The following is a 27,042-nucleotide window of genomic DNA, read 5'->3' on the forward strand; positions in this document are numbered from 1 at the left end:
GTGTGAGAGGAGTGCCTGACTGGGGCTGGGCTGGGGGTGGAGGCCGGGGAGGGGGCATCGCAGGGGCTGAGCGGGGAGTGGAGTTCTGAAGGAATGTTTACGGGACATCCAGAGAGCCCAGGGCGACAGCGCCCTGAGCCGGGTAGAGAAACACACAGCCTCCCTGCCTCTCTGGCCCAGGCTTAGGGGTGAAGCCACCGGGGCTCCTTCCCCTCCCCAGCCTCCCTCCAGGGTCCCTTTAAGACAGGGCTGGTCCTCTCCTCTCTGAAGTTAACCCCTCGAAATCCCAGTGGCCCCCTCGGCTCCCAGCCCGGCGGGTGGAGGCAGGGGGAGCCAGGGGCGGGGGAAAGGGTTCGGAGGTCTGGGAGGGAGAAGAAGACCAGGGAGCAGGGAAGGCGGCCACGGAGCGGAGTGGAGCCGGTGAGGAGCCCTTCCTGTGCCAGGCGGACAGAGCCAAAGCCGGGGAGCCCGGAGCTGGGGGGAGGGCCGGGGACAACCCGGCCCTGCCCCCTCCCGCTCCGTGTGCCCAGCAACTTCGGAGGAAAGTTTGGCAGAGATCGCGCGGTGCCCCGAGGATGGGCAGGGTCCCGCTGGCCTGGTGGCTGGCTCTGTGCTGCTGGGGGTGCATGGCCCCCAACGGTGAGTGATGGGGGCCTGAGGGGCAGGACCACCTGTGGAGGGGCTGGGGTAGGCGGGAGGGGAGGGGTGGATGGCAGGTGGTCCCGAGTTGGCTCAGGGAGGGAGACAAGGAGACCGGGAGGCACAGAGACAAACCCAGAGAGGCCCGGGGGACAGAACGGGGCTCTGAGAGAGGAACAGAGGGACAAGAAATAGAAACTAGGAGGGTCAGAGAGAGAGACAGACACCAAGGAGAAGCTGAAGGCAGGGGTGGGGGCTGGACTTGAGTGGGGGCCCTGGGGAGAGGCTGAGACAGGGGGGCTTCCAGGGAAGGAATGTTCCAGAAAGGAGTACTCAGACCGGCAGTGGGATGGGGAGGGCTTGGGAACCCTAGGGAAAAACCCTCAGCACAGTCACCACCACCACCCCCCGCCCCCCCACACACACACACTTGTCCCTGCCCCACCATTGTCTGTCTGCTCCATCTCTGGGACGAGGCTCTGTCTCAGGCTCCAGCTCTACCATCTCTGAGCCTCTCCCTCCCTCTCCCTCTCCCAGGCTCTGCCTTTATCTCTCCCTGCCTCTATCAATGTCACTGCCGTTTTCTCATGTGGCTCCCCCACCACTTTCCCCCACTATGGTGTCTCTTCATCTCTCACCCTCTGTCTCTCTCTGGTCTCTGTTCCTTTCTGTCTCTGTCTCCCCCTGCTCAACTTTTCTCTGGCTTCTCTCCCTGCCGTCTCTCCTTCTCTCTCTCTCTCTCTCCCTCCCCCTCTCCCTCTCCTTCCCTCCCTTTTCTTCCCCGCCATCCACCAGCCTGACCTGTCAAGTCTCTGGAGACCCTAAGGGAGGGCAGCGGGGCCAGAGCTGGCCCTGCCCGGCAGCCCAGGACGTGGGAGGCCGCCAGATCCCGGGCCTTCTCCCCAAAGTTGAGGGATGGAGGCTGGACCCCAATCCCCTGGGAAGGCGCCCATCCTCCCCTCAAGGCGCCTCCCTCCAGCCCCCGCTGAGGTCACGCTACAACTATGTGGGCCTAAAGGCCTGGCAAGGTCGTGGCTGCCATAGGCAGGCCCAGAGGGGTGGAACTGAGGAATTGGAGGGAAGAGGAGTTTCTTAGCCAACTCTCCCCCATCTCCCTGCAGGCTCGCAGGCTCGGAAGGACCCCTTTGTGAGGAGCCCAGGGAACATCACTGGTGCCCGGGAACTCGCGGGGACCCTTCAGTGTGAGCTTCTGGTCCATGGGGAGCCCCCTGAGGTGACCTGGCTCCGGGATGGACAGACCCTAGAGCTGGCAGACAGCACCCAGATCCAGGTGCCCCTGGGCGAAGACGAGCAGGATGACTGGAAAGTGGTCAGCAAACTCAGGTGACCAGCCTCTCCCTGACCAGCCACAACCCCACATCCCCCTGACCCCTGACCCCTGTCCCCCACCACCTCCATCACATGGTGGGTGAAAAAGTCACCAGCAGGAGCTCCACCGGGGTGGGAACCCAGCTTGGCCACTCGCTGGCTGTGTGGCTGTAAGCATGTGACGTAGCCCTGGGTTTCACTTTCCTCTTTTGTAAAAGGAGTTAATAATAGTGCCCACCTCTTAGCTCTTATTGTGTTTCTAGTCCAGACCCCCATCTTTCAGTTCTGACGCTTCCCTCCCAGGGTCCAGCTCTGATCCCAAACCTCTCTGTCCCTGTCAGGATCTTGTCCCTGCAGCTCTCGGACGTGGGATCGTACCGGTGTGCAGTGGTCCTGGGAGAAGATACCTTTGTGTCCCAGCCTGGCTACATTGGACTGGAGGGTGAGCCTTGTGCTCAGAGGTCATGGGAGGTCAGGAACCCCAGGGATCAGAGGGTGCTGGAAGATTCAGGATGTCTCCCAGGGACATACATACTAAGAACGTCAGAGATCTTAAGGGATCAGGAAGCTTGGGTCCATAAATTATTGGGATTATACACTAAGTGGCCAGATTATTATGATCTCTGAACGCATAATAATCTGGCCACTCAGTGTGTGTATGTGTGCGTGTGTATATATATTAGAGGCCCGGTGCATGAATTCGTACATGGGTGGGGTCCGGCCAGCCTGGCCAGGGGGAAGGGACATGGGCGGTTGGCCGGCCTGCCTGCTGGTCGAACTCCTGGTCGAGGGGACAATTTGCATATTAGCCTTTTATTATATAGGATATACACTAAGTGGCCAGATTATTATGCGTCCAGAGATCATAATAATCTGGCCACTCAGTGTGTGTGCTGTGGAAGAAGGCATCTTGGGGTGGGGGGTTGTTGGATATCCTGGGGTCAGCCATGGTTGGGGTAGGATATTTTTCGAACAGACAAGGAGTCAGAGACATGACTTAACCCTCTTCCCATCCTCAGGGGCCTCCCATCCTCATTGGTAAAATGGGGTGAGAAGTCAGGCATTCTGGAAAAGAATGAGGGGCTTATATGTCCTGGGGGTCCAACACTGGTTGGGGGAAACAGGTATTGGGACGATGTGCCCTGGGGGTAGAGGCCTGATGGGACATACGGGTTAAAGAGCCTGCAGCCTCCAATAGCCTGGCAGTGAGTCAGACACCTGGGGGGGCTCAGAGAGACCCAGCCTCTACCATCACTCCCCACCCAGGCCTGCCCTACTTCTTGGAGGAGCCTGAGGACAGGACTGTTACTGCCAACACCCCCTTCAACCTGAGCTGCCGAGCCCAGGGTCCCCCAGAGCCCGTGGACCTGCTCTGGCTCCAGGATGCTGTCCCCCTGGCTCCGGCCACGGGCCACACCCCTCAGCACATACTTCGTATTCCAGGTGAGTCCAGGGATGTGGCCGGTTCACTGTAGTGGCCCTGGCAGGATGGAAGTGGGAGAAGCGTGCCCTTCGTGCCCCTGTGTGAGTGTCTGCCTGTCCCTCTGTCCTTCCCTGTCTGTCTCTGCCTCTGAGTCTGTCTCTGCCTCTTTGTCCCTGTCTACCTCCTCACTTCTCTCCATACGCTTTCTCCATTTCCTTCTGTCTTTGTTCTCCATCGCTCTCTGTTTCTCCGTGTCCTGTCTCTCTGCTCTTTCTCCCTCCAACTACCCCAGCCTGTCTCTGAATAGAATTCTTTGTCCTGGGTTTCCTCTGAGCTGTTCCATAGCCCAAGTGTGTGTAGGCCTGATGGCCCTTTGTCAGCCCTTGACCCCAAGCAGGGCACCAGAATCAACCGTGCCCTCCTCTCCTCCACCTCTCCCAGCCTGTCCACCCCTGTCACTGAAGAGCCCCACTGGTGGGGATAGAATGTGAAGCAAAGAGAGGGGGTGAAAGTGGGAGACAGAGAATGACAGTTACAGAGAGAGAGAGAGAGAGAGAGAGAGAGAGAGAGAGAGAGAGAGAGAGAATCAGAGACAGAGAGGGCAGACCACAGAGAGGTAACCCAAGATGGGGCAAGACCAAGCTTGGGGTCACACAGCGGTCCATGGCATTGCTAGGGGACCATGGACACAGGGGGTTCCCCTTCACTGAGAAAGGAGAGAGAGGAATACAGAAGGGGGAGAGGCTCAATTAGTCAGAGGGAGGTGGCTGGACCCTGTAGGGTATCAGCTTCCAGCACCCCCAACCTGCTCCTCCATCTGCTGGGATGGGGAGGGGACTCCTGACTGAGGGTCTCCCAGGGTGGTGGGAGGGGCCCACATTCCCAGCATTCTAGGGACCCTGAGTGTGCAAGGGAAAGGTGGTGAGTATGCCAGCCCCCAGAGGGCTGACTCAGGCCAGTGGCTCTGGGGACTGAGTCAGCTTGGCAGGACCCCAGAGAGGAGGAGGGAGAGGAGGCTGGTTCCCCAACTCCATCCCAGGAAGAAGGAAAAATGGGGGGACCACAGGTGGGAGAGGGACTATGCATGTATCAGTATTTGGTACAGCTGTGAAGGCAATCTGTGTGTGTGTATTAGTGTGGGGGGTGGGGGAGGTTCTGGGTGTGTATCCATGTCCCTTTGGATCTGTGTCTCAGTGTCTGTCAGCATCAACCTCTTTGAATGAGGCGGGGCGGGTATTAGCAAGGGCCAGCTTCTGTAGCTGTCTCAGTGCATGGGGGGAGGTGTATGTGTGTGTGTGTGTGTGTGTGTGTGTGTGTGTGTGTGTGTGACTAAGTATACCAGTGTCAGCCTGTGTCTGCCTTTGTGTTTGTGTGCTCACAGCTGTGACGCACTGTGTGAGGGTGGAGTGTGTGTGTGTGTTGGGGGAGAGATGGCAGAGTGAGGGATCGCAGTGCGTTTTGTGGCTATTTCCCATACCTCCCCATATAGAGGAGACAATGTCAGCTCACAGGTGTGTGCCTATGGGTGTGAGTAACATGGAGTGGGCTTTTGCTTCCATGGAATAAGATTGTGTCAGTGGACAACTTAGTGAGTTTCCACTGACTGTGGTTGTCTGTGTGTATACATATCTGTGTCCATGGGTATCTGTGGTGTCTGCGTATTTGTCACAGGGTGAGCATGTTGGTATGTGACTATGTCCCATGGACCCCGTGTGTGTGTGTGTGTGTGTGTGTGTGTGTGTGTGTGTGCGCGCACGCACGTGTGACTCACAGCAGACAGCAGCAACAGCCTTCTGCCTCTGCTCTCCCTGAGTACCAGGCCGGCCCCAGTGCGCTCCGGGTGGATGAACATGGGGTGCTCAGCAGCCAGTGTGTAGATGTGTCTGCGCCGCCTGTGTGCACACGTCTCCCCTCTTGTGTGTCTGCCGCAGCCCTCGTGTCCATGCAAGTGAGTGCTGTTGTATCAGTCTGCGTCTCGATGAATGTCTTCAGCATCCTGAGTATGTCCAGCTGTGTTTTGAAATCTTGGCTGTATTTTGGTGCGAGCAGGTCCACATTAACTCCTACGGGTTCTGGTGTGTATTATTTGTCCTCTTCAACCTCAATTTGTGATTGCCCCTTGGGGCGTGCCTCTCAACATGCAGAGAGGTTTGTGCGTCTGTCAGCTGCAGCCTAGGTGTATGTGGTCTTGCTAGGCGTTTGCAGTTAATGTGTGCACGTTTGATTGGGTTTATGTTTGTTCCCTTTATTTGTGCCAGCCCATGTGTAAGTCACTGAGTGTGTATTTGTGTCACTGCGTGTTTGTCACAGGATCAGCCTTGTGCGTAGCTTATTGAGTGCCGCATTCTCCGTTTTTGTGCCAATAACGGTCCCTGTGTGTTAAGTGTGATTCATTGGGGAAGGCGGGGGCTGTGTTAAGAAATGTTAGCCCATTTGTGTGCATCTGTCCCTTGATCTGACTCAGGGCGTGCCCCCTCTCTCCTTCCATCCCTCTCTTTCCCTCGGAAAAAACACAGGATTGGGGGAGGAGCAGGAGCAGACAGGAGGTGGACAGTGCATCTGGAAAGCACATCTGGAGTGGGCCTGCTCCGGCTGTGAGGGAGAGCCCGCTGCAGGGAAGGGGTCCCAGGCCCCTTCATCCCTGCTCTCCCCTCCCTCAAGGTGTTAGTGTCCGAGCCTGGGAAGAGGGAGCCTGGGCCTCTCCCCACAAGGCCCGCCGGAAGTACAGGGGGTGGGGCCTGGTGACTCACTCAGACGGGGCAGGAATGCTGTGGTCGGAACAGGACCCAGCTCCAGAACCCCCATCCTGCCCCAGGGCTCCTCTGGAGGACAGTGCCAGCTCCCACACAGTGACCCTGGCGGCCCCCACATGCCAGGTGGCTGGAGGGGACCCAGGCTTTTCACCCCCCGCCGGCTGCCCAACCGCCCAGGGCTGTCCTGTCCCTCCCCCAGCAATAGCGGCTGGCTGCGGGGGCTGCGGGGGCAGGCGGGCACCTGACCTTGGCTGGGAACTAGTGCCTGGGCAGCGGAACTGAGGAGCTTCCCTGCCCACCCCTTCGGGCGGGTGGCCAGCCGGCTTTCCCTCCTTCCACTCCCTCTGCTGACTAAGAAAAGGAAACTTTGTGTCTGCGGTAGATGGCGATGAGAACAGGCACACAGGCACAGAACAAACCCAAGAGGCACACGCAAGCACTCAACATCCACAGACACTCACAGGTCCACTAACACACTGGTACAGGCATAGGCAGACAGGCACGAGCTACAGTTATACATGCAGACTTAAGACTTAGTCCTCCTTATATCCTGTCACCCAGATTATGTGTGTGTGTGTGTGTGCGCGCGCGCGCGCGTGCCCGTGCGCGCACTCACAAACACGTGCACGTGCTTGTGTCTATGTTTCTGTGTGTCCATCTGTGTATGTTGTGTATCTCTGTGTTTGTGTCTGTGCCTCTTCTGTCTCTGTACGTGTGTGTGTGTGTGTGTGTGTGTGTGTGTGTGTGTGTCTGCCTGTGTCCCCACCATCATCACACCGGGGAGGAGAGTCAATCCACCCAAGGCACTCAAAAACAGTTATTCATGACACGTACGTTAACTTACCCTCAGAAGTACCCATGCTCACATTTCTGTATACACAGCCAGAAACACCCGTAAGTACACAAATGTATACACATAAATTCATTCACTCATTGGACAAGCACTTATAGAGCACCTACTGGGTGCCAGGCCATTTTAGACACAGGCGCTACAGCAGGGGACAAAACAGACAGAAACCCCTGCCCATGGAGCTGACATGCTAGTGGAGTTGACATCGTGATGAGAATAGCCAAAGGGAAAATAATAAAGCAGGAAAATGGCTAGATATGGAGGGAGGTTCCAAATTTATGTCTTTTTAACATTTTTAATATGTTCCCATTCATTTCAGAGAGAGGAAGGGAGAGGGAGAGAGACAGAAATATCAATGATGAGAGAATTCGACCCGCTGCCTCCCGAATGCCCCCCACTGGGGACCAAACCTCGACCTCCTGGTTCAATCCCTGAGCCACACTGGCCACACAGTTCTGATTTTAAACAAGGTGGTCAGGGACAGAAGGACTGAGAAGGTGGGATCTGAGTAACAATGTGAAGGGGTGGGGAGTGAACCACTTGGATGTCAGTGGGAAGACTGTTCCAAGAAGAAGGGACAGAAGTACCAAGTTCCCGAGGTGGGAAAGCGCTTGATGTGTGCTTCCCAGAAACACCAGGAGGCATGTGGCCAGAGCCCAGGAGAGTGAGGTGTGCGTGAGTGAGGGGGAGTGGACTTGGTAGGACCCGAGCTTATAAACAAACTAGAGGCCCGGTGCACGAAATTTGTGCACGGGTGTCCTTCAGCTGGCCTGCGCCCTCACAATCCGGGACCCCTTGGCGGATGTCTGACTGCCAGTTTAGGCCCGATCCCTGCAGTCGGACATCCAGCAGTTGAACATCCCTCTCATAATCCGGCACCACTCACCCCTAACTGCTCACCTGCCTGCCTGCCTGCTCACCCCTAACCTCTCACCTGCCTGCCTGCTCAGTGCGCATCATAGCGACCGGCCGTTCCACCATAACGGTCACTTGGGCTTTTATATATATAGATAAATTCCTCTACATTTACACACACCCATGAGAACCTGTTTCTTAGGTGTGTGCTTATTAGATGTATATGCCTCTATGTGTGTCTGTGTGTCTCAGTCTGATTGTGTCTGTGTTTCTGCATCTAGGTGAGTGTGTGCGTCTGTCTGTGTGTCTAGCTATGAGTATGTGTGCTTCTGTATGTGAATGTGTTTCTTTGTGTGTTCATGGGTATAACTGTGTGTATTGGTGTAGGTGACTTGTGTATAATTATGAGTATGTGTTTCTATGTGTGCCTTTGTATAACTCTGTTTCTGTGTGTCTTGCTGTGTTAATGTGTTTCTAAGTGTGCCTATGTGATATGTGAGTACAATATGTATCTCTGTCTGTGCATAAGTGTGTGTACAAGAGTGTGTGTGTCTCTATGTGTGTGTATGTGTTTCTGTGTACATATGTGAGTCTATCCATGTGTGTGCCTGTGTCTGCATATATGTGTGTCTATGTCGTGGAGCATTAGGGCTGAGGTCCCCAGGCCTGTCCCAGTGTTTGGGATGGAGGCCTGTGTTCCCAACACATTGCCTCCCTTTCCATAGTCTCCCTCCAAGCAGGTGCCCCTATAGGTTAGACTGGCCCTGTCAGGTGGGGCATGGCAGGGGCACCTCCCTGACTCTGGGTCCTGCCCTCATATGACTCCCCAGGCCTGAACAAGACGTCTTCTTTCTCCTGTGAAGCCCATAATGCCAAGGGGGTCACCACATCGCGCACGGCCATCATCACAGGTGACAGAAAAGGGAGCTGGGGAGCTGGGCGTCAGATGTGTGTGGGGCTGGGGTCAAAGGTCAGAGCTAGGGTAGAAGGCGGGGTGAGGAGCTTTGGGCAAAGGCCCCCCGGGTCAGTCCTTCCTCTCATCCTCTCATCTCCACAGTGCTTCCCCAGCGGCCCCATGACCTCCACTTGGTTTCCAGTCTGCCCGCAAAGCTGGAGGTGGTTTGGACACCAGGCCTGAGCGGCATCTATCCCCTCACCCACTGCACCCTGCAGGTGAGACTCAGACTTTACTAACCTCAGGCCCCCCTCCACCCACTCCCACAAGCCCTCAGCGTCTCCCTGGATAACCAGCCCTTCCCAGCTTTTGTGGGTTGAGACCGAGTAGAGCCTCGGATTAAGGCAGCTGTCTTGGGTTCAGATCCTAACTCCACCAGCTGCTGGCTGCATGAGCTCAGGTAGGTGACTGTGTCTCGTTTCTCTCATCTACAAAATGGGCATAATGGAAGTACTACCGGAAAGGCTTGTTGTGGGAATTCAATAAGTAAATGCAAGTGGAAATGTGTAATAAACTATTAGCTGTTTTCAGGGTTTTTTTTTTAGTACCAGTGATATTGTGGTACTGTCAGAATGGGAACCCTGAGACAGCCATCTCGGTCACCACTGGCTACCCCCAACCCTGCTTCTCACACCTCAGCCCTGACCACTCTGGGCTGTCACTGTCTGGGGATGAGTCTGACTCCCCACTGGACTGAGCTCTGACAGGGCACAGCCAGGCCGTCTCAGTCACCACTCAGTCCTCATTATTGCCTGGCTCAGGGCCAGTCAGAAGAAGACTGCCTGACAGCTGAGAAGGGCCAGACCAGCAAGTTGCTCCTCCTCTAGTGTAAGAAAAACACACACACAGACATGTGAGTACAAGATCCCGTTCTGGCCTGGGGATCTCTGTGATTCGGAAGTTGGTAGGTTCATTGCCCATGATAGGAGATGATAATTAATAACGGCCAACTTTCATTGAGGGCCAACTGTGTGTTGGGCCTTGTGTTACAGCTTTACACACACACACCCTTGTGTGTTTGTGAAATATGGTCTGTGTTTACAACCTTTTTTCAGATGAAGAAACTAAACTCAGAGTAATTAAGAAACTTGCCCAAGGTCACAGCCAGGAAGTGGAGAGATGGGACTCGAACCCTTGTCTCACCAAACCCAAAGGATGCTCCTTACCTCCTTAGAGACCCTTTAGAGCCAGTACTTGATTAAACAGCAGCTGTCTTTCTTACAAGTGTGTGCCTTGGACACAACCTCATTCGCTTGTCATTTTAACATTAAAAGTAGTGGTTGTTAATCTTCCCATTTTCAAGGTAAGGAACTGAGGCCCAGGGAGAGGAAATGACCAGTCCTGCCCACTGGCTAAAGAGGGCGAAACTGATTCAATCCCAGAGGCCAGGCCAATTTGGGAGACCTCAAATGCCAGGTCAGGTGTCAGCTGTACCCCCTCCCCACACCCATCCAGTGTCCGCAGGAAAGCAGAAGTGTGTCCTCTTCCCTCTGCAGGTCTCACTTCCTGCTGCGCATAGGCTGGGGCTGGAGGGTTCGAATGGGAGGGTCACAGGCATCCCAGGGAAAAGAGAAGTGGGAGCGGGCATGTCTGCATCCTTGTCCCCTTTGTCCCAGCAGAGGTTCCTCTTCCCGGCTGTCACTGTGGGCCAAAGAGCAGGCAAGGGGACAGCCTCCCCTCATCCTGCTACCCACCCTCTGCCCACCTCCTCCCCAGGCCTCTGGGTGGTATCATCTCCACATGTGGGAGCCCTGTGACTTTGAGCAAGTGGCTGAGCCTCTCTGGGCTTCTGTTTCCTCATCTGTAAAATAGGAATGAAAAGCCGAAACCGGTTTGGCTCAGTGGATAGAGCGTCGGCCTGCGGACTGAAAGGTCCCAGGTTCGATTCCGGTCAAGGGCATGTGCCTTGGTTGCGGGCACATTCCCAGTAGGGGGTGTGCAGGAGGCAGCTGATCGATGTTTCTCTCTCATTGATGTTTCTAACTCTCTATCCCTCTCTCTTCCTCTCTGTAAAAAATCAATAAAAAATAAATTTAAAAAAATAGGAATGAAAAAAGAAATTGACATCATAGAGGGTGATAAGAAGTCACTGAGTTCACCCAAACATGCACTTGACAGGGTGCTGGACACATAGGTAACACTCCAGAAATGTTAGCTGTTGATGTGGTGTTCGAACCAGTTTACGTGCTGCGCAGGGGTATTCCCCAGCTGTAGCCCTGCCATCCTGACCTGGCCATTCCTGGGGACCAGGTGGGTGTGCCAGCCTCTGCCGCTGCGCAAGGTGTGTGGAATTGGACACTTGTTGCCAAGGCAACCTCACACAAACTCACACAATGCTCATAATGGCAAACACTCAATGCATACAGGCACTCTTCTAAATGCTTAGCAGCAGCATTTCAGTCAACCCTTCGAAGTAGGGAGGTGTTACACCCCATTTTACAGAGGAAGAAACTGAGGTTCAGAGAGGGAACGTCTTGCCAGAGGTAGCTTTTGCAAGTCATGACAGAACCACATTGTGCAGCTGGATGGTCTCCTCGCTTTGCAAATGCAGGTGCCCAGGGAGCACTAGAATGAAGCTATCACGCACACACACATCCTTTCAAAGTTGTGTAATCACAAGGACCACCACCGAGCGTTGTCTGACTGCTCATGGGATCGCATGGCCATCCTGTCCTCAGACACCTTTTCTGCCCCCAGGCTGTGCTGTCAGATGACGGGGTAGGCATCAGGCTGGGAGAGCCAGATCCCCCGGAGGAGCCGCTCACCATGCAAGTATCTGTCCCTCCTCACCAACTACAGCTGGACAGCCTCCGTCCTCACAGTTCTTACCACATCAGGGTGGCATGTGCCAGTAGCCAGGGACCCTCACCCTGGACCCACTGGCTTCCCGTGGAGACGCCTGAGGGAGGTAAGTACGGGCTGGTGGGGGAGACGTTGCCCTCTGCCCCCTGGACCTCGCGCACATCAGTGCCACCCCCAGCATCTCCTCTCACCCATTTACCCCAGGTGGCCTCCACCTCCTTCCTGTTCAGTCCCCACTCCTCAGCACAGCACTGGCATCTCTCCTGGCCCTCCTCCCTATGCTTCGCTCCTGGGAGGCCTGCATGAGTTGCCCATGCGCATGCTCTTTGCACCCTGCCTTCACTTCCTGGGGTCAGGGAGAAGTCAGGAAGAGGTAGGGGTGCCAGCTTCCCCTCTTCCCTGTCCTCCAGTGCCTCTGGGGCCCCCTAAGAACGTTACCGCCATACGGAATGGGACCCAAGCCATCGTGCGTTGGCAGGAGCCAATGGCACCCCTGCAGGGCACTCTGTTAGGGTACCGGCTGGCCTATCGAGGCCAGGACACTCCTGAGGTGGGTGCTGCTGGCTGGGGTGGGGGCGGAGGAGCTGAGGAGGAGGGACATGGGGAGGAGAAGATGACAGGGCAGATATGGACAGTGGTGCAGGTTGGGTAGTGCATAGGAGAGCACATTGTGGGAAGGTTAAAGAGGTCCGGGGGAGGGGAAGGGAATGGCTGTTTATGAATCATTGTAAAAAGTGTTTCAGTAAACATGTTTCCTTGGTCATTTATCCCAGGAGCCTCCATGTTTTGCCATGACAATGTTACAGCTGATAGTTGTATAGCGTTTTGAGGAAGGGATGCCTTTTCTAAATTGCACAAAGTTATTATCTGTGCCAACAGCATCCCTGGGGTGGAGAAGCAGGGTGGGGAAAAAGAGGGTGGGATTTAGAAGGGGATGGAGAGATGAGAGTGAAAGATGAGAATTCAGTTTTCAGCATAAGTGCTGTGTGCCAGGCACTGTTGTAGACTTGAGGACACGGCAGAGAATGAGACAAAGTCCTGTCCTAGTGGAACTGGTATTTTAGTGGGCACAGGGATGGAGAATGGAGATAAAAGGGTGGGGATGAAAAGGTAGGAAGAGGAAGGGAAGAAGGTATTGGAGATGAGGAGATGGTTTCCAGAAGGTTGGTGAGTTGAGGCCTAAGCGTTAGGAACCTGGGGCTCTACCCTGATGCTAAGTCTGGATGTCCTAGGTGCTAATGGACATAGGACTAAAGCAAGAGGTGACCCTGGAGCTGCGGGAGGACAGGACTGTGCCCAACCTGACAGTGTGTGTGGCAGCGTACACCGCCTCTGGGGATGGACCATGGAGCCTCCCCGTGCCCTTAGAGCCTTGGCGCCCAGGTAACTCCAAAGCCATGTCAGCCGCCTTCAAAGAACCCACAAGAACCTTATCTCCCCCAGATGCTCCTGACTTCTCTCTGCAACTTTCAGTGTTACCCCAATCCAGGCTCTGTTCCTACTCAGAATCTTACTGAGCCTCACACCCTCACCTGCGTCACACCAGTCTTGCCGTCCTTGAGCATGTCCTCCCTCTGTCCTTTCTCCTCACAGGGCAAAGACAGCCAGTGCACCAGCTGGGTAAGGGCTTTCGCATCCCCTCACCTCCCTCCCTTCCCTCAATGCCCAGTGAGGACCCTATCATCACACTCATACGCTTTACACATCCCTTTCATGTTTCTCAAACTCATCACTCTAATCCTCTATTTCTTGGGTTTGTGTGGTCCTTGATGGAGATGCCTGGAATAGCCCAGCATATTGTAGGTACTCAGCGAATGGTAGATGGGTGGGTGGATGGATGGATGGATGGATGGATGGATGGATGGATGGATGGATGGATGAATGGGGTGGGTAGGAAGGAAGGACAGAACAATGGATGAGTTATCCCCTTCACATTCATCCTTCTCAAATATTTCTTAACAATACTCAAACATTCCTCCTACACACTTTGTATCCTCCTAGCACTATTCCATTCCACCTCTTATAACTCATCCCACTATCCTTAAATATTTTTCACGTCTTCCTGCATTTTTTTGCATACCCTTTCCACACTAACCCACCTTCTTTTCATGTTCATCCCATTATAATTCTTCATTCCTCACACATGCCTCCAAAACCTAATACTGCCCACACCTCTCATTCACAAACTCTGTGCACGCTTTTACACACTCACCATACATCCCACATTGCAAATACTGAAAAACTTTCAGTCCACATTATCCCACACTCTACAACTCTCCTTGTATACTCATCCAATACTCCTTCCATGTTACTCCCTCACCGCTAGGCAATCCTAACCCATTCCCATTCTCTGCACACACCCACACAAACTCCTGGCACACTTAGCACATTCCCATTCTCTATTTCTTACACACCCACTCCCACCCTATTTGCACACCCTTTTTATTCATCCCTGGCTCATCTGTCCTTTCCACATATTTTACATGCTCATTGCACACTCTTCTCACACCCAAGTTAATTCTTACAAATCACTGCTCACTCCTTGAAACTAAAACTCCTTGAATAATCCTCACACCGCCCCCCAATTCCTTCAACACCCATCTGCACCCTGTACACATTCTTTTGCACACTACACCCCTTTGCACATTTACTTCACTCTCATCCTCGCTTAGTGAAAACCCTTCCACAGTCATCACACAGTCCTCAAAAATATTCCTTGGTCATTTATCCCAGGAGCCTCACTGTTCTTGCATACTTACTGCACATGCCTCATACACCCTACACTGCATGCATTCTCTCCCCTGCTTGTCTGTTTTTCCACACCCAAGTTCTCCCTTCTTGCACAATTATCATATATCACACACCCCTCTACTAGCAATTTACTCACAACCCATCTCATGCTCATCATCCCTCCTTGCATTATTTTTGTTGTTGTTGTTAATCCTCACCGGAGGATATTTTTCCCATTGATTTTTAGAGAGAGAAGAAGGGAGGAAGGGGGAAGAGAGAGAGAAACATTGATGTGAGAGAGACACATCGACTGGTTGCTTTCCGCGCGCACCCTAACCTGGGCCAGGTATCAAGCCTATAACCTAGGTATGTGCTCTTGACCAAGAATTGAACCTGTGACCCTTCGGTCCACAGGCTAATACTTTAACCACTTAGCAACACTGGCCAGGGCCCTCCTTGCATTATTATAACCCATTCCACACAACTCTCTCACTCCCATCCCACACTCCTATCACACGCATCACACACTCCTCAACTGTCCTCAACTGTCCATCCCACTCTTAAGTCACCTCACCCACCCTACAAGTCTCATGCTCCTACTTTAACACTCACTCATATCACATTCATTGCATGCCTTGCCCAGCCCAGCCCAGTCTCCTCAGATCTGTGAATGCACCTGTGATAGGCCTCATCAAATATATCCACATCTGCTCCCTCCAACATCACCCCCTTGGGTCCCAGGGAGATGGACGCAGGGCCTTAGCCATGACCTGTCCCCAATGCCCTGACAGTGAGTGAACCTCCAGCCCCCTCCTTCTCATGGCCCTGGTGGTATGTACTGCTGGGAGCAGTTGTGGCTGCTGCCTGTGTCTTCATCTTGGCCCTGTTCCTCATCCACCGGCGGAAGAAGGAGACCCGCTATGGGTGAGTTGGAAGTCTGTGAGTAGGGAGGCTCACATGGACTAGAATGGAGAACTTGGAAGCAGGGAGACCATGGAGAGGCTAGTGCAGGAGGAGAGATTGCCAAGAACTGGAATTAGGGCGAGGGTCTGGGGAAGGAATGGAAGGAAGAAGGTAGCAGTCCAAAATATGCTCAGCAAATGCTGGAGGAGAGGAAAGGCAGGACTTGGGATTGGGATGGTGCTTGCTTTCACTGCTAGTGGAAGGAGGGGGTTCCACGTGGCTCTACCCTCACCGCCTCCCCATTCCCCCCAGAGAGGTGTTTGAACCAACAGTGGAGAGGGGCGAGCTGGTGGTCAGGTATCGCGTTCGCAAGTCCTACAGTCGCCGGACCACTGAAGCCACCTGTAAGTGAACTCCATGCCTCCCTGCCCTGGTTTGGGGATAACAAGTGTAGAGATTCAGTCTTCTGTGTATACGCGAACCAAACGAAGGCCTTGGAATCCTAGGATGTTAGGACCACAGACTCTAAGAACAACAGAATTGTAGAATCACACAGAAAAACCTTAGAACAATAGAATCTTAGACATAATAAATCTTGGGAGACCAAACCTCAGAGCCATAGGGTATTAGAACAATGTGTTGATGGTTATAATGACCATGATAATGTGATTATGATGCTGATAATGACAGCCAACCCTAACATTTCCTATGTGACAGGCACTGTTCTAAGTGCTCTACACGTGTCACTTAATTTAATCCTCAGAGCAATCCAGTGAGGTAGGTATGTTATTCCCCCTTCACTTCACAGATGAGGAAACTGTAGCATAGAGTGCTTAAGACACTTGCTCAAGGCCACACAGCTTGTCAGTTGGAGAGCTAGGATTCTAACCCAGGTAGTTTGGCTCTGGAGTCCATCTTCTTTACTGCCTATAAGAATTATAGGATGTGAGAGAGGTAGAATAGATCTTGGCCTAAAAAATTATAGGGTCAGTACTATAGACTCTTAGGATCTTGAAAATTATAGAATCTTAAAACTACAGGCTCTCTGTTAGAGGATTGTAGGGTTATGGAGGGTCCCAGCTACGGAGGAGCTCAGAGGCCACCCAGTCAAATCTCTTCATCTTTCCATTTGGGGAAACCTAAATCCAGAAAAAAAAAAAGGGGGGGGGGCAGAGTTAGGTCTCTTCCTAGCACACAAGTGAGAAGGCTGCCAGGCCCCAAGGAGATTTCAGAAGGGGCTGGAAAAGCCATTAATTTAAGAGGAGAAGGAAGAGGAAGTGAGCAGGTCACACTCATCTAATGGAATCACATGCAGCAGCAATTCTCAAAGTATGATCCAGTCCCTGGGGGGCACTGAGATCTTTGCAGGAGGTCCATAAGGTCAAAACTATTTTCATAATAATATCAAGATATGTTTTGCCCTTTTGCACTCTCACTTTCTCACAGGGATTCCATGGAGTTTTCCAGGAACTTTCTAATGTATGATGATGTCATCACTCTGTTGGTTGACAGAATGTGTGCTTATGTATTCTTGTGTTTTAAAAATCTATTCGCTTTAATTTTGAATACAGTAAATATCAATATACAGGGTATCTCAAAAATGTATACACACTTTGTTGTTTTTGTGTGTGTGTGGTTTTTTTTAATCCTTACCCAAGGATATTTTTTTCCATTGATTTTTAGAGAGAGTGGAAGGGGGAGATAGAGAAAGAGAGAAACACTAATGGGAGAGAAACACATCGACTAGTTGCCTCTTGCATGCCCCTGACCAGGGCCAAGAACCTGCAACCAAGGTACATGCTCTTGACTGAAATGGAACCTAGGACCCTTCAGTCTGCAGGATGATGCTCTATCCACTGAGCCAAACCAGCTAGGGCTATACACACTTTGAATAATTATTCATTCCAATGGGTTAAATCTGAAAAGGAAGAAACATCAATTGAGCTATCAGCAGTTAAAGTGTGTATACATTTTTTGGGGACACTCTCTACATAACCCACATAACTGAGAGCTCTTTGCAGTTCTCCATAATTTTAAGAATATAAAGGGGTCCTAGGGCCAATAAGTTTGGGAACTCTTTCTATACAACAATGAAAATGAATCAGTTATAACTACAACTGTGTCGTAGACATTGGGTTGAGTGAAAGAAGTCAGACACAAAAGAGAATACAATATGTGATTCTATGTTTATAACATCCCCAAATGGAGAAGGCGGATCTGTGGTAAGAGAGGTCAGGAAAGTGGCCACCCCTGAGAGGGCAGGTCATGGTCTGTTCTTGACCTGGGTGCTAGTTAGACTGCTGGGTTGGTTTGTGAAAATTCATTGAGCTGTTCACTTACTATTTCTACAGATTATATACCTCAATAAAACATTAATAAATATTTTGAACAACTGGTATGGCAGAACGCTAACCAATCAATGTGCCCACTGATGTGAGATTATGTGACTGGCTCCAACCTTTTAGGTGCCCCTCTTGGGGAATGTTCAAGGGGTCTAGAGGAGGAGCTAGGGTGGGAGTGGAGGGTGCCCAGGACAGTAGCTATTTCTGAATGAATGCAGAGGTATCTCAGTATTTTAACAATGGGCATGTAAATGTCAGCCCAGCTCTATGGCTCTGTCATCCCCACTCCCCATGCAGTGAACAGCCTGGGAATCAGCGAAGAGCTGAAGGAGAAGCTGCGGGATGTGATGGTGGACCGGCATAAAGTGGCCCTGGGGAAGACCCTGGGAGAAGGTGAGTCCCCCTGGCACATGTATATATCCCCCTGAACTACGGAGTCCTTCACTCCCCCACGTCCACCCAACCACAAGAAAATGGAGCCCCCTGAGGTCAGTGTCTTCCTCTGGTCCCCTACAGGAGAGTTTGGAGCTGTGATGGAGGGTCAGCTCAACCAGGATGACTCCATCCTCAAGGTGGCTGTGAAGACAATGAAGAGTGAGTCTGTGCACTCATGTGCACACATGTGGGACCCCCATCCCCTAGCCTCTCCTTCCCAATGCCCCAAAGGAGGCAGAAGAGCAGAAGAGTTAACAGCAAATAGGCTTTTCCACAGAACCTCAGTGTTTCCAGGCAGGAAATGAAGTCCATGCTAGGTACTTCAACAGGAGAAACTTAATATGGTGAGATTACTACAAAGGTGTAGGAAGGACTGAAGGAACACCTGGGAGCAGTGACGTAACCTGGAGATTAGCAGCAGCAGTAGTCACTCCCACCTCTAGGCCTGAAGGGCAGAGGGAGGAATGACCAGGATTACCAGAGCCCATGGCCAGGGATGCCTGTCACAGTTTGGGAATCACAGAGTTAGAGGAAACCTCATGGGAGCTTGAAACACAAAGGAGACACAGCCATCACCAAGGAAATACTGGAAGCCTTACAAGATAGGGTGAAATACCCTGGCTTCTCCTCTCCTCCTTCCTGCCCACCTGCCAGTCTCCCATTAGTGCTTCCCATTGGCAAAGTCCAACAAGAAACCAGTATGAAAGGGAGCCTGGGAGATGTAGTTTTCAAGGGCCAGCCCCCTGTGATACATAGCAGATCAGGAAAGATCTGAAATGAGGTACACCTGGCTTCATCATTTACCAGCAGTGTTATCTCAGGCAAGTGACTATCCCTCTCTGAGCCTCCCTTTCCTCATGTGGAAAAAAGGATCATAATGGCCCTACCTCCTAGGATGTTTTGAGGCAAAGCACTTAATGCTAGATGTGGAACGTAGTACATGCAGTTGATGTGGACTGTGACTATACTATTTACATCATCAGAGAAGGTGGGAGCCAGGCCAGGGCCACACAGCACAGGAAGTCCACGGCAGGAAATCATCTCCATACAGGGAAAAAGCATAGAGGGTCAGGCTGGGGCTGGAGGTGAGGGAGGAACAATCCTTTTTGAATCACTGGGGCCAAACGCTTGGGTTATGCAGTCATCACTTAGTGACTCACTCAGTCATTTTTGAACATCTCCTATGTTCTTATTTTTTTAAAAAAATATATTTTTATTGACTTCAGAGAGGAAGGGAGAGGGAGAGAGAGAGAGAAACATCAATGATGAGAGAGAATCATTGATTGGCTGCCTCCTGCATGCTCCCCACTGGGGATCAAGCCCGCAACCCAGGAATGTGCCCTTGACTGGAATCAAACCTGGGACCCTTCAGTCCGTAGGCTGATGCTCTATCCACTGAGCCAAACCAGCGAGGGCTCTCCTATGTTCTTTACCTGGGTTTCAATCCCAACTGTGTGGCCTGGGGCAAGTCACTTTGCCTCTGTGAGCCACTTTCCTGAGCTGTGAAGCAGGAAAAATCACATAGACCCCCACTGCTACTGGAAATGTGTTGGGACATAGCCTACTGTGGCGTGTGGACCCGGAGCCTGGCTTTGAATTCTGCCTATTCCTTTTGCAAGCTGTGTATGCCCTCAGGCAGGTTCCTTAACCATTCGGTGCCTTGGTTTCCCCCCTTTAAAACAGAGAAAATAATAGGAACACCTCAGAGGATTAAATGAGTTAATATATGTAAAATGCTGGGTATAGCACCTGGCACTTAGCAGTCATGTTTGATGAAGAAGATGATGATGATGATGAAGGAGAGGAGGAAGAGGGGGACTACTCCCTCCCCTGTTTCCTCTCTCATCCGCTCCTTCTTACCCTCCTTCCTCTCTCCCCCAAGTTGCCATCTGCACAAGGTCGGAGCTGGAGGATTTCCTGAGTGAAGCTGTCTGCATGAAAGAATTTGACCACCCAAATGTCATGAGGCTCATCGGTGAGGGACAGCAGATTTAGGGGGCCTACTGGCTTTGTGGGAGCCACTCTAGAGGGAAGATCCCTCTGGCGCTGGGAAGATCAAAGCTCTAAGCTCCCTGTTTCCCCCTCCCTCAGAGTCAGCAAACTCCCCCCTCCTTCTCTCCCTCAGCTTGGAATGTGACCTGTGGCCTTTCCCAGAAATAGCTGAGGTCCCCAGGAGGACTGGGGAAATATCCTTGGGAACAGTGCTGGAAATGTCTTCTCTGAAGCTTGGTCCTTGCCGCCCCTAAAACAATTTGGAGGCCAGATCTGAGGGAGAGGGGCAGACTGAGCTGGGAGAGGGGGTGGCTTCCCTTTCTGTCCAGCTGGAGTGACAGGGTTGCCTGGGGGACTCAGGCGTCTGTTTCCAGGGTTCCGAACTAGATGGCTTCCCTGCACCTGTGGTCATCTTACCTTTCATGAAACATGGAGATCTACACAGCTTCCTTCTCTATTCTCGACTCGGGGACCAGCCAGTGGTGAGGGCATTCAATCATCTACAAGTCTTAATCGTCTGCAAGTATTAATTGAGCACCTACCAGGTACCTGGTGCTACTCAGACACTGGGAAGACCACGGTGACCAAGAACTGGCTCTCATGGAACTGTCTGCCAGTGGGGGGACAGCAATAAACAAGTTAACAAATAAATAGGCAAGATCATTTGAGTACTAGAAAGGAATTATAGAGTAAGATGAATGAGAGGAGGCCAGGCCATTAGTTTGGCTAGACAAAGAGGTCTCACCAAGGAGAGGCGCCAGCCGGTGGGAGGTGGGGAAATCTGGGAGGAAGCAATCCTGAAGGGAACATGGGCAAAGGCTTGAGGTAGGAACAAGCATGGCTTGTTCGAAGACTGGAAAGGAGGCCCCTGGAAGGAGTGTATGTCAAGGGCAAGAACAGTAGGAGATTAAGTCACAGAGGAAGGCAGGATGGGATTATACAGGGCCTTGTTAGAAAGGGTTAGATTTAATTCTTGTAGCCATGGGAAACCATTGCAGGGTAGAGCTAGGCACACACACAGGAAGGAAAGGGGGAAGGAAGGAGGGATGGGTCTCAGGAACGCAACTGACCTCTCCTGCCCTGGTCCCCTAGTTCCTGCCCACTCAGATGCTGGTGAAGTTTATGGCAGACATTGCCAGTGGCATGGAGTATTTGAGTACCAAGAGATTCATACATCGGGACCTGGCCGCCAGGAACTGCATGTGAGTGTTGAGTCTTCAAGGGACACCCTAAACCCTATAGGGAGCTCGTTTCCTCCTTCTCAGGATGAAAGAGGGGGCTAGACACACACACATATCCCTTGCACAGGTCGGAATTCAGGACTGGGATAGAGAGGTCAGCAAGGGGATTGGGAAGGCTTCCTGGAGGAGATGGGCCATGAACTGAAATCTTAAAGGAGTATTTGAATGTGGAGAGAGAAGAGGCAAGAGGGCGGGCTCAGTGGGCAGCATGAGTGAGCAAAGGGACAGAGGTGACCGATGAGGGTGGTGACATTTAAGCTTCATCTCTGTCCCTCTCTATGCTGAGTGTCTTGTCTGGGGCTGCCCTTGGGATGGGGCCAAAGTGGATAAGGAGACTAGAACCCTCCCTCCATTAATGGAAGAGTGTGTGTGTGTGTGTGTGTGTGTGTGTGTGTGTGTTTCAGTGGTTTGTTCTTTTTTTGTTTGTTTGTTTTCTGTATAATATTTCTTGTATGGATGTCCCATAATATTCTGTTTCTTAATCTGTGCGCTGATTCCATGGGTGTGTTTGTGAAAATTCAGATTTGTGCATATATATTATGCATCAAGAAAACAGTTTTTGTTTTTTTCAAAACAGATCATCAAACTCAAGGAGCTTAGGAAGGACTTTAGAATCTGGCAAAAAGCCAGAGCTGGGAAGGCCCTCAGTAGCTTTTTGTCCCGCCCTCATTTTATGGAGGAAACAAGAAGTAACACAGTTCCTTCCAAATCTGGGGCAAGGAGGAGAGATAGGCCCTAATCCCAAACAGGACAGCCAGGCTGGAGATAGAGATGTGTCTGAGAGTGAGGGTAGGCTTCCTGGTGGAGGGAGCCCATGTCGTGACCCTGTTCCTCTCCCCAATCCTGGCAGGCTGAATGAGAACATGTCCGTGTGTGTGGCGGACTTTGGGCTCTCCAAGAAGATCTACAATGGAGACTACTACCGCCAGGGACGTATTGCCAAGATGCCAGTCAAGTGGATCGCCATCGAGAGCCTGGCTGACCGCGTCTACACCAGCAAGAGTGATGTGGTATGTGCACCTCTGATAGGAATGGGTAACAACAGGAGGGTGTGGCCTGATCATCTCACACTGCACCTGGGCTCACAGGGACCTGTTCACGTGGGCTACGCATGTCTGGGTTATGGTGGGTGACTATGAACAGTCTTGTGGACATGCTAAGGATGTGGACAGGTCCATGTGTGCATGGTGGCAGGTTCTACATGGGACATGTAGACAGTTAAGGTTAGAAGAGGTGGTGGTAAGTATGTATACATGTGTATAGGCAGGCTGTGGAGGGTGACACATGAGACCATGTGTCCATTAAGTGTGTAAATGTGTGCATGGGTGAGCATGTCTGTGTGCACAAAAGTTACCTCTATGAGGGTGTACCCGTGCCAAAGTGGTTCTGTGAATAGCTGTGATGCACCCACAAAAATAGCTATGTGCACATGTGTACATAAATGTGTGTTCGGGGGTGTCTTTGTGCAGGAGAAACGCTCTAATTCTCTCCCCTCTGCCCTCCACAGTGGTCCTTCGGGGTGACAATGTGGGAAATTGCCACTCGGGGCCAAACCCCATATCCAGGAGTGGAGAACAGTGAGATTTACGACTACCTGCGTCAAGGAAACCGCCTGAAGCAGCCTGTGGACTGTCTGGATGGACTGTGAGGACCCTTAGGACCCACCCCCCCCATCCCTACTTAATCCCAGATTTCATTCCAAAACATACCCAGGACCCTATAAAACCTGTACGGAATCCCTCAGACTGTTGAGGAGGCCACCTGCCCTCCTCACCACTGCTCCACAGGGGTGTGAATTAGCAAAAGGTGCCCTTTCCTCCTTTGCCTTGTGCATGGCGTGCAGGCTGGATCAGCCTCCTCAGCCAGTTATCCGTGAGCAGTGAATAACTACACCACCTTCCCTGGGGGCTCTGCCTCTGAGACTCCCCCACTCTCAACGGATTCTAATCCATCCCAGACTCCTGAGCACCTACACTTTCACCAGATGCTCTTCAACACCCAGGACTCTCTGCAAAATCCTTCAGATTGTTATGTTGAGCTTCCCCAAACCCTCAAGTCTCCTCTAAGATGTTCTCAGGCTTCTTTAGGGCAGTGCTTATCAAACTTTGTCGCCCGTTGACACCCAGAAGAGCAGAACATTTACCCAGCATGATGTTGCTGGGCCAGGAGAGGATAGCCTGGGGCTGCAGACTCCCCAGGTCCTCTTTGGGTGTCCAGGAGCCAAGGGGAGCAAGAATAATAGCTAGTGTTTCTATAGAACTTACTAGAAGGCACTGTTTTAGGCGCTTTGCATATGTTAACTCATTTGGTCCTTAAAATGGCCACATGAAGTATTATTATTCCTATTTGCAGGAGAAGAAACTGGGGCCTAGAGATGGTAAATCACTTGCCAAAGGCTGCATATCTGGTGTATTAGTTACCCATACCCCCAAATTCAGTAGCTTAAAATAAGAAGCATTTATTACCTTTAGTTTCTGCAGGTCAAAGTCTGAGAACAGCTTGGCAGGGTGATCCTGAGGTTACAGCCAAGATTCAGGGTGATTTTGAGTCAGGGTTTCTAATGAGGTTGCTCTCAAGATGGGGTTGCAGCCATCTGATGATTGGGACTAGAAGATTGTTTTCAAGGTAGCTCAATCACGTGGCTATGGCAGAAGGCCTCAGTTCTTTTCTATGCAGACCCTGCCACAGTGCTGCTTGAGCTTCCTCACAACATGGTGGCTGGCCTCCCCCAGATGAGCATCCTATGGGAAAAAGCAAGGAGGAAACCACAATGCCTTTTACAGGCTAGTCTCAGAAGTCACACACAACATCATGGCTGTAAGTCAGAATCAAGTCAAGAAGTCCAGTCCACACTGAAGGGGAGGGAAATTAGGTTCTATCTTTTGAAAAAAAAGAATGTCCAAGAATTCAAACACATTTTAAATCAACACCGCTTGCAAGTTTTTGATGCCATTCTGTTCTGGGGAGCCACACTGGAACGCTCTGCTGTAGCAAACTATCACTAGAATACCATCACATACATAGAGAGGTTTTCCAATACCCTTTCCAGCTCCCAAGTGTCCCAGAAATCCTTCAGAAACACTTGAGAATTCTTCAGTCCCCACAGATGCCCCCAACTGTGATAGTTCCCTCCAGCCCCATGAAATGTCCCCTCAGTGTCCTCAATTTCCCCAAAACTCTCAGAATGTTCCCCTTCTAAGTCCCTGCTCAGTCTCCCACCCCTCACTCTGCTGTCCTAGGTATGCCCTGATGTCCCAGTGCTGGGAGCTAAACCCCCAGGACCGGCCAAGTTTTTCACAGCTACGGGAAGATCTGGAGAACACACTGAAGACCCTGCCACCTGCCCAGGAGCCCGATGAAATCCTCTATGTCAACATGGATGAGGGCGGGAGTCATGCTGAACCACTTGGAGCTGCTGGAGGAGCTGACCCCCCAACCCAGCCTGATCCTAAGGATTCCTGCAGCTGCCTCACCGCGGCTGAGGTCCATCCTGCTGGGCGCTATGTGCTCTGCCCTTCTACAGCCCCTGGCCCCACCCTACCTGCTGACAGGGGCTCCCCAGCACCCCCAGGGCAGGAGGATGGAGCTTGAGACAAACAACCCTCTGCCTGGGACTTCCTCTCAGGACCCAAGCTAGGCACTGCCACCTACGTTCCCATTCCAGACCTTACTCCCAACTGCAGCTCTCTCTTCCTACCAATTCCACTTCCATTTCACACAATCCACTCCCTTTCCACATCTTAGTGTCCCTGTGTGGGGAGGGGTTTTTAGGGAGGGGTTGGACTGCAATCCCTAAGGGTCCTCCTAAGTCTAACATTCCAAGATTTTGGATTCTAAGGTTTAAAGAGCCTAAGTTCTAGGTTTCAAAGATATTATGAGTCTTTGAAAGTTCTGAGATTCTACGGTACTAGATTTTCCTGGTTTTAAATTAAGATTCTTGATAAAACTTGTAAGTTTGGGGGTTCTAAAGTTCTATTATTCTAGGCATAGGAACTAAGACTCTATGATGCTAGATTTCATTGTCCTTAGGGTATAAGACTCTAGATCCTAGAATTCTAGATATGGAGGTTTTAAGGACTAATGTTCTAACATTTGATGTTCTAAGCCTCTTAGAGTATAAATCCCCTGGCTAACTCTAGACTCTAGACCATAAGGCTTCAAGATTTTATCCTTTCAAGTTGTAAGATTCTAATGATGGTCAATTAGAGTTTCTAAGGCTTTATGATCCTTGAAGCTCTTGTTATGAGATTCTGGATCCTAAAGATCTAGATTCTGCAATTCAAAAGTTCTATGAATCTACAAATGGAGGTTCTAAAGTCAAATGTTCTCAGATGTGATGTTCTAAGATTTAGTCTAAGAACCTAGATTCTCTGTGTCTAAGACTCAAGGTCATATGTTTCAAGGTCCTAGATTATTAAAATCTAAGATTCTAATGTTCAGTTCTGTATTCCAAGGCACTCTAGATTCTATTGGTCCAAGATTCTGGGTCCTCAGCATCGAAGGTATAAGACTGTACAGTTAGTTATGATTAACTAGATACCAAAGTTCTAGTAATTTCTAATGTTGGACACCTTTAGGCTCCATGTTGCATTCTGCCTTTCTAGAATTTTAGTTAAGGGTCCAAGAATCCATGATTCTAAATCTTAAGATTCTAAGCACTGAAGTTCTAAAATTCAAATGTAAGATTTTAAAGGTCTACAGGTCTTGAACTCCAAGGTTCCAAGGTTCTAACTTTATAGTATTCTTCTGTGTGATCCTCCCGAGCCACCTCTGCTTCCTCCTCCCCTCATGTGGGGGTTTACTCCCCTCAAGCCTGTGCAATGCATTAGGGGTGCCTCTTTCCCCAGGGGACAATCTTCCTCCCTTTGGGGCATGCTGCCCCCCTGAGCCAGTCCCTCGTATCCCCCTTGTACAGAGTATGGACTCTGACACCTCCAAAGGGGCTTATATCACATAAAACTTTGTAACCACACTTCTATCTCTTGTCTCTCTCCACAGTCATGTGGTCTCCCTGGAACTCAGTTTCCCCATCATAAAAAGAAGGGTTTGATGGGATCCAGGAGTTCTCCCCTTTAAAGAAGGTAGAAATGAGCATACACATAGACAAAAAGTCACACAGAGAAAAGCAGACTCTCCAAAACCCCTACTGAGGAATAGGCACATAAATACAGGGTCACATAGAGACACCCATTAATGGGCATACACCTGGTCACAAATACAGATACTGAAATTCAGACACGGAGTAACAGACAAAATTATAGACCCAAACAAACATGATGCACAGGCAGATACTCACCAACATTAGGAAGAAACTAAAGTAACACAAAGAGTAAAGGTACACAGAGACATATAGAGTACAACAGGTACTCACAGACCCAAACATTCAGATTCACATAGCAACACAGGCACAGAATATCGCCAACAATCTCCAGCCCACAAAGGAGCTCCTGCCAAAACAAGCCCACGCTGTGTTTTGCATGCTGGGCAGACACAAGTTCCTGGGTGTGTCCCACCACAAATGGAGGAGCCCTCGGCAGCGCCCGGACGCCCCCCGGTGGTAGCTCCTGGACACTGACAACAGTTCAATCCGGGCCACAAACTTTTTTAGGATAAATCTGTGGGAAGCTGGGAGGAGAGAGGAAGTCAGACGTTGGCCAGGGGCGGGGTGTCTGGATTGGAACCTCCGGGCCCACGTGAGTGTCTGTCCCGCTTCTGAGTGGGTGCTGTGTGTCTAGGATGCTGTAGTGTAAGCTTGTGTTGTAATGCCCCGTGTCTTTATCATTTGGTGCCTCC

At 51.3% G+C, this 27,042-nt stretch overlaps 1 protein-coding gene across 4 annotated transcripts; it reads left to right on the forward strand.

Moving 5' to 3' along the window:
* Positions 1–256: 256 nt before the first annotated feature.
* Positions 257–26,221, forward strand: AXL (AXL receptor tyrosine kinase). 4 transcript variants are annotated; one of them, XM_079800084.1, is made up of 20 exons: positions 257–639; positions 1,761–1,983; positions 2,310–2,410; positions 3,235–3,411; positions 8,680–8,760; positions 8,907–9,022; positions 11,502–11,712; positions 12,017–12,156; positions 12,839–12,989; positions 13,200–13,226; positions 15,128–15,260; positions 15,552–15,643; positions 17,879–17,974; positions 18,098–18,175; positions 19,899–19,991; positions 20,369–20,490; positions 21,101–21,210; positions 22,100–22,259; positions 22,757–22,893; positions 24,489–26,221. In XM_079800084.1, exons 1-20 carry the CDS (start codon positions 576–578, stop codon positions 24,838–24,840), a joined length of 2,664 nt encoding a protein of 887 aa, XP_079656210.1. In that variant the 5' UTR covers positions 257–575; the 3' UTR covers positions 24,841–26,221. The 4 variants fall into 4 exon arrangements, with proteins under 4 accessions (XP_079656210.1, XP_079656212.1, XP_079656211.1 ...); XM_079800086.1 differs by lacking the exon at positions 13,200–13,226; XM_079800085.1 differs by lacking the exons at positions 12,017–12,156; positions 12,839–12,989 and having other exon boundaries at positions 424–639.
* The last annotated feature ends 821 nt before the right edge of the window (positions 26,222–27,042 follow it).

The sequence above is a fragment of the Cnephaeus nilssonii genome (genome assembly GCF_951640355.1).
Source record: "Cnephaeus nilssonii genome assembly, chromosome: 20".
NCBI lineage: Eukaryota > Metazoa > Chordata > Mammalia > Chiroptera > Vespertilionidae > Cnephaeus > Cnephaeus nilssonii.

Coding starts and splice junctions, on each gene's coding strand:
- AXL (XM_079800084.1), top strand. CDS start 576: ATGGGCAGGGTCCCGCTGGCCTGGTGGCTGGCTCTGTGCTGCTGGGGG. Junction 9,023..11,501: donor TCACCCACTGCACCCTGCAG/GTGAGACTCAGA, acceptor TTCTGCCCCCAG/GCTGTGCTGTCAGATGACGG. Junction 20,491..21,100: donor GACTCGGGGACCAGCCAGTG/GTGAGGGCATTC, acceptor CTGGTCCCCTAG/TTCCTGCCCACTCAGATGCT.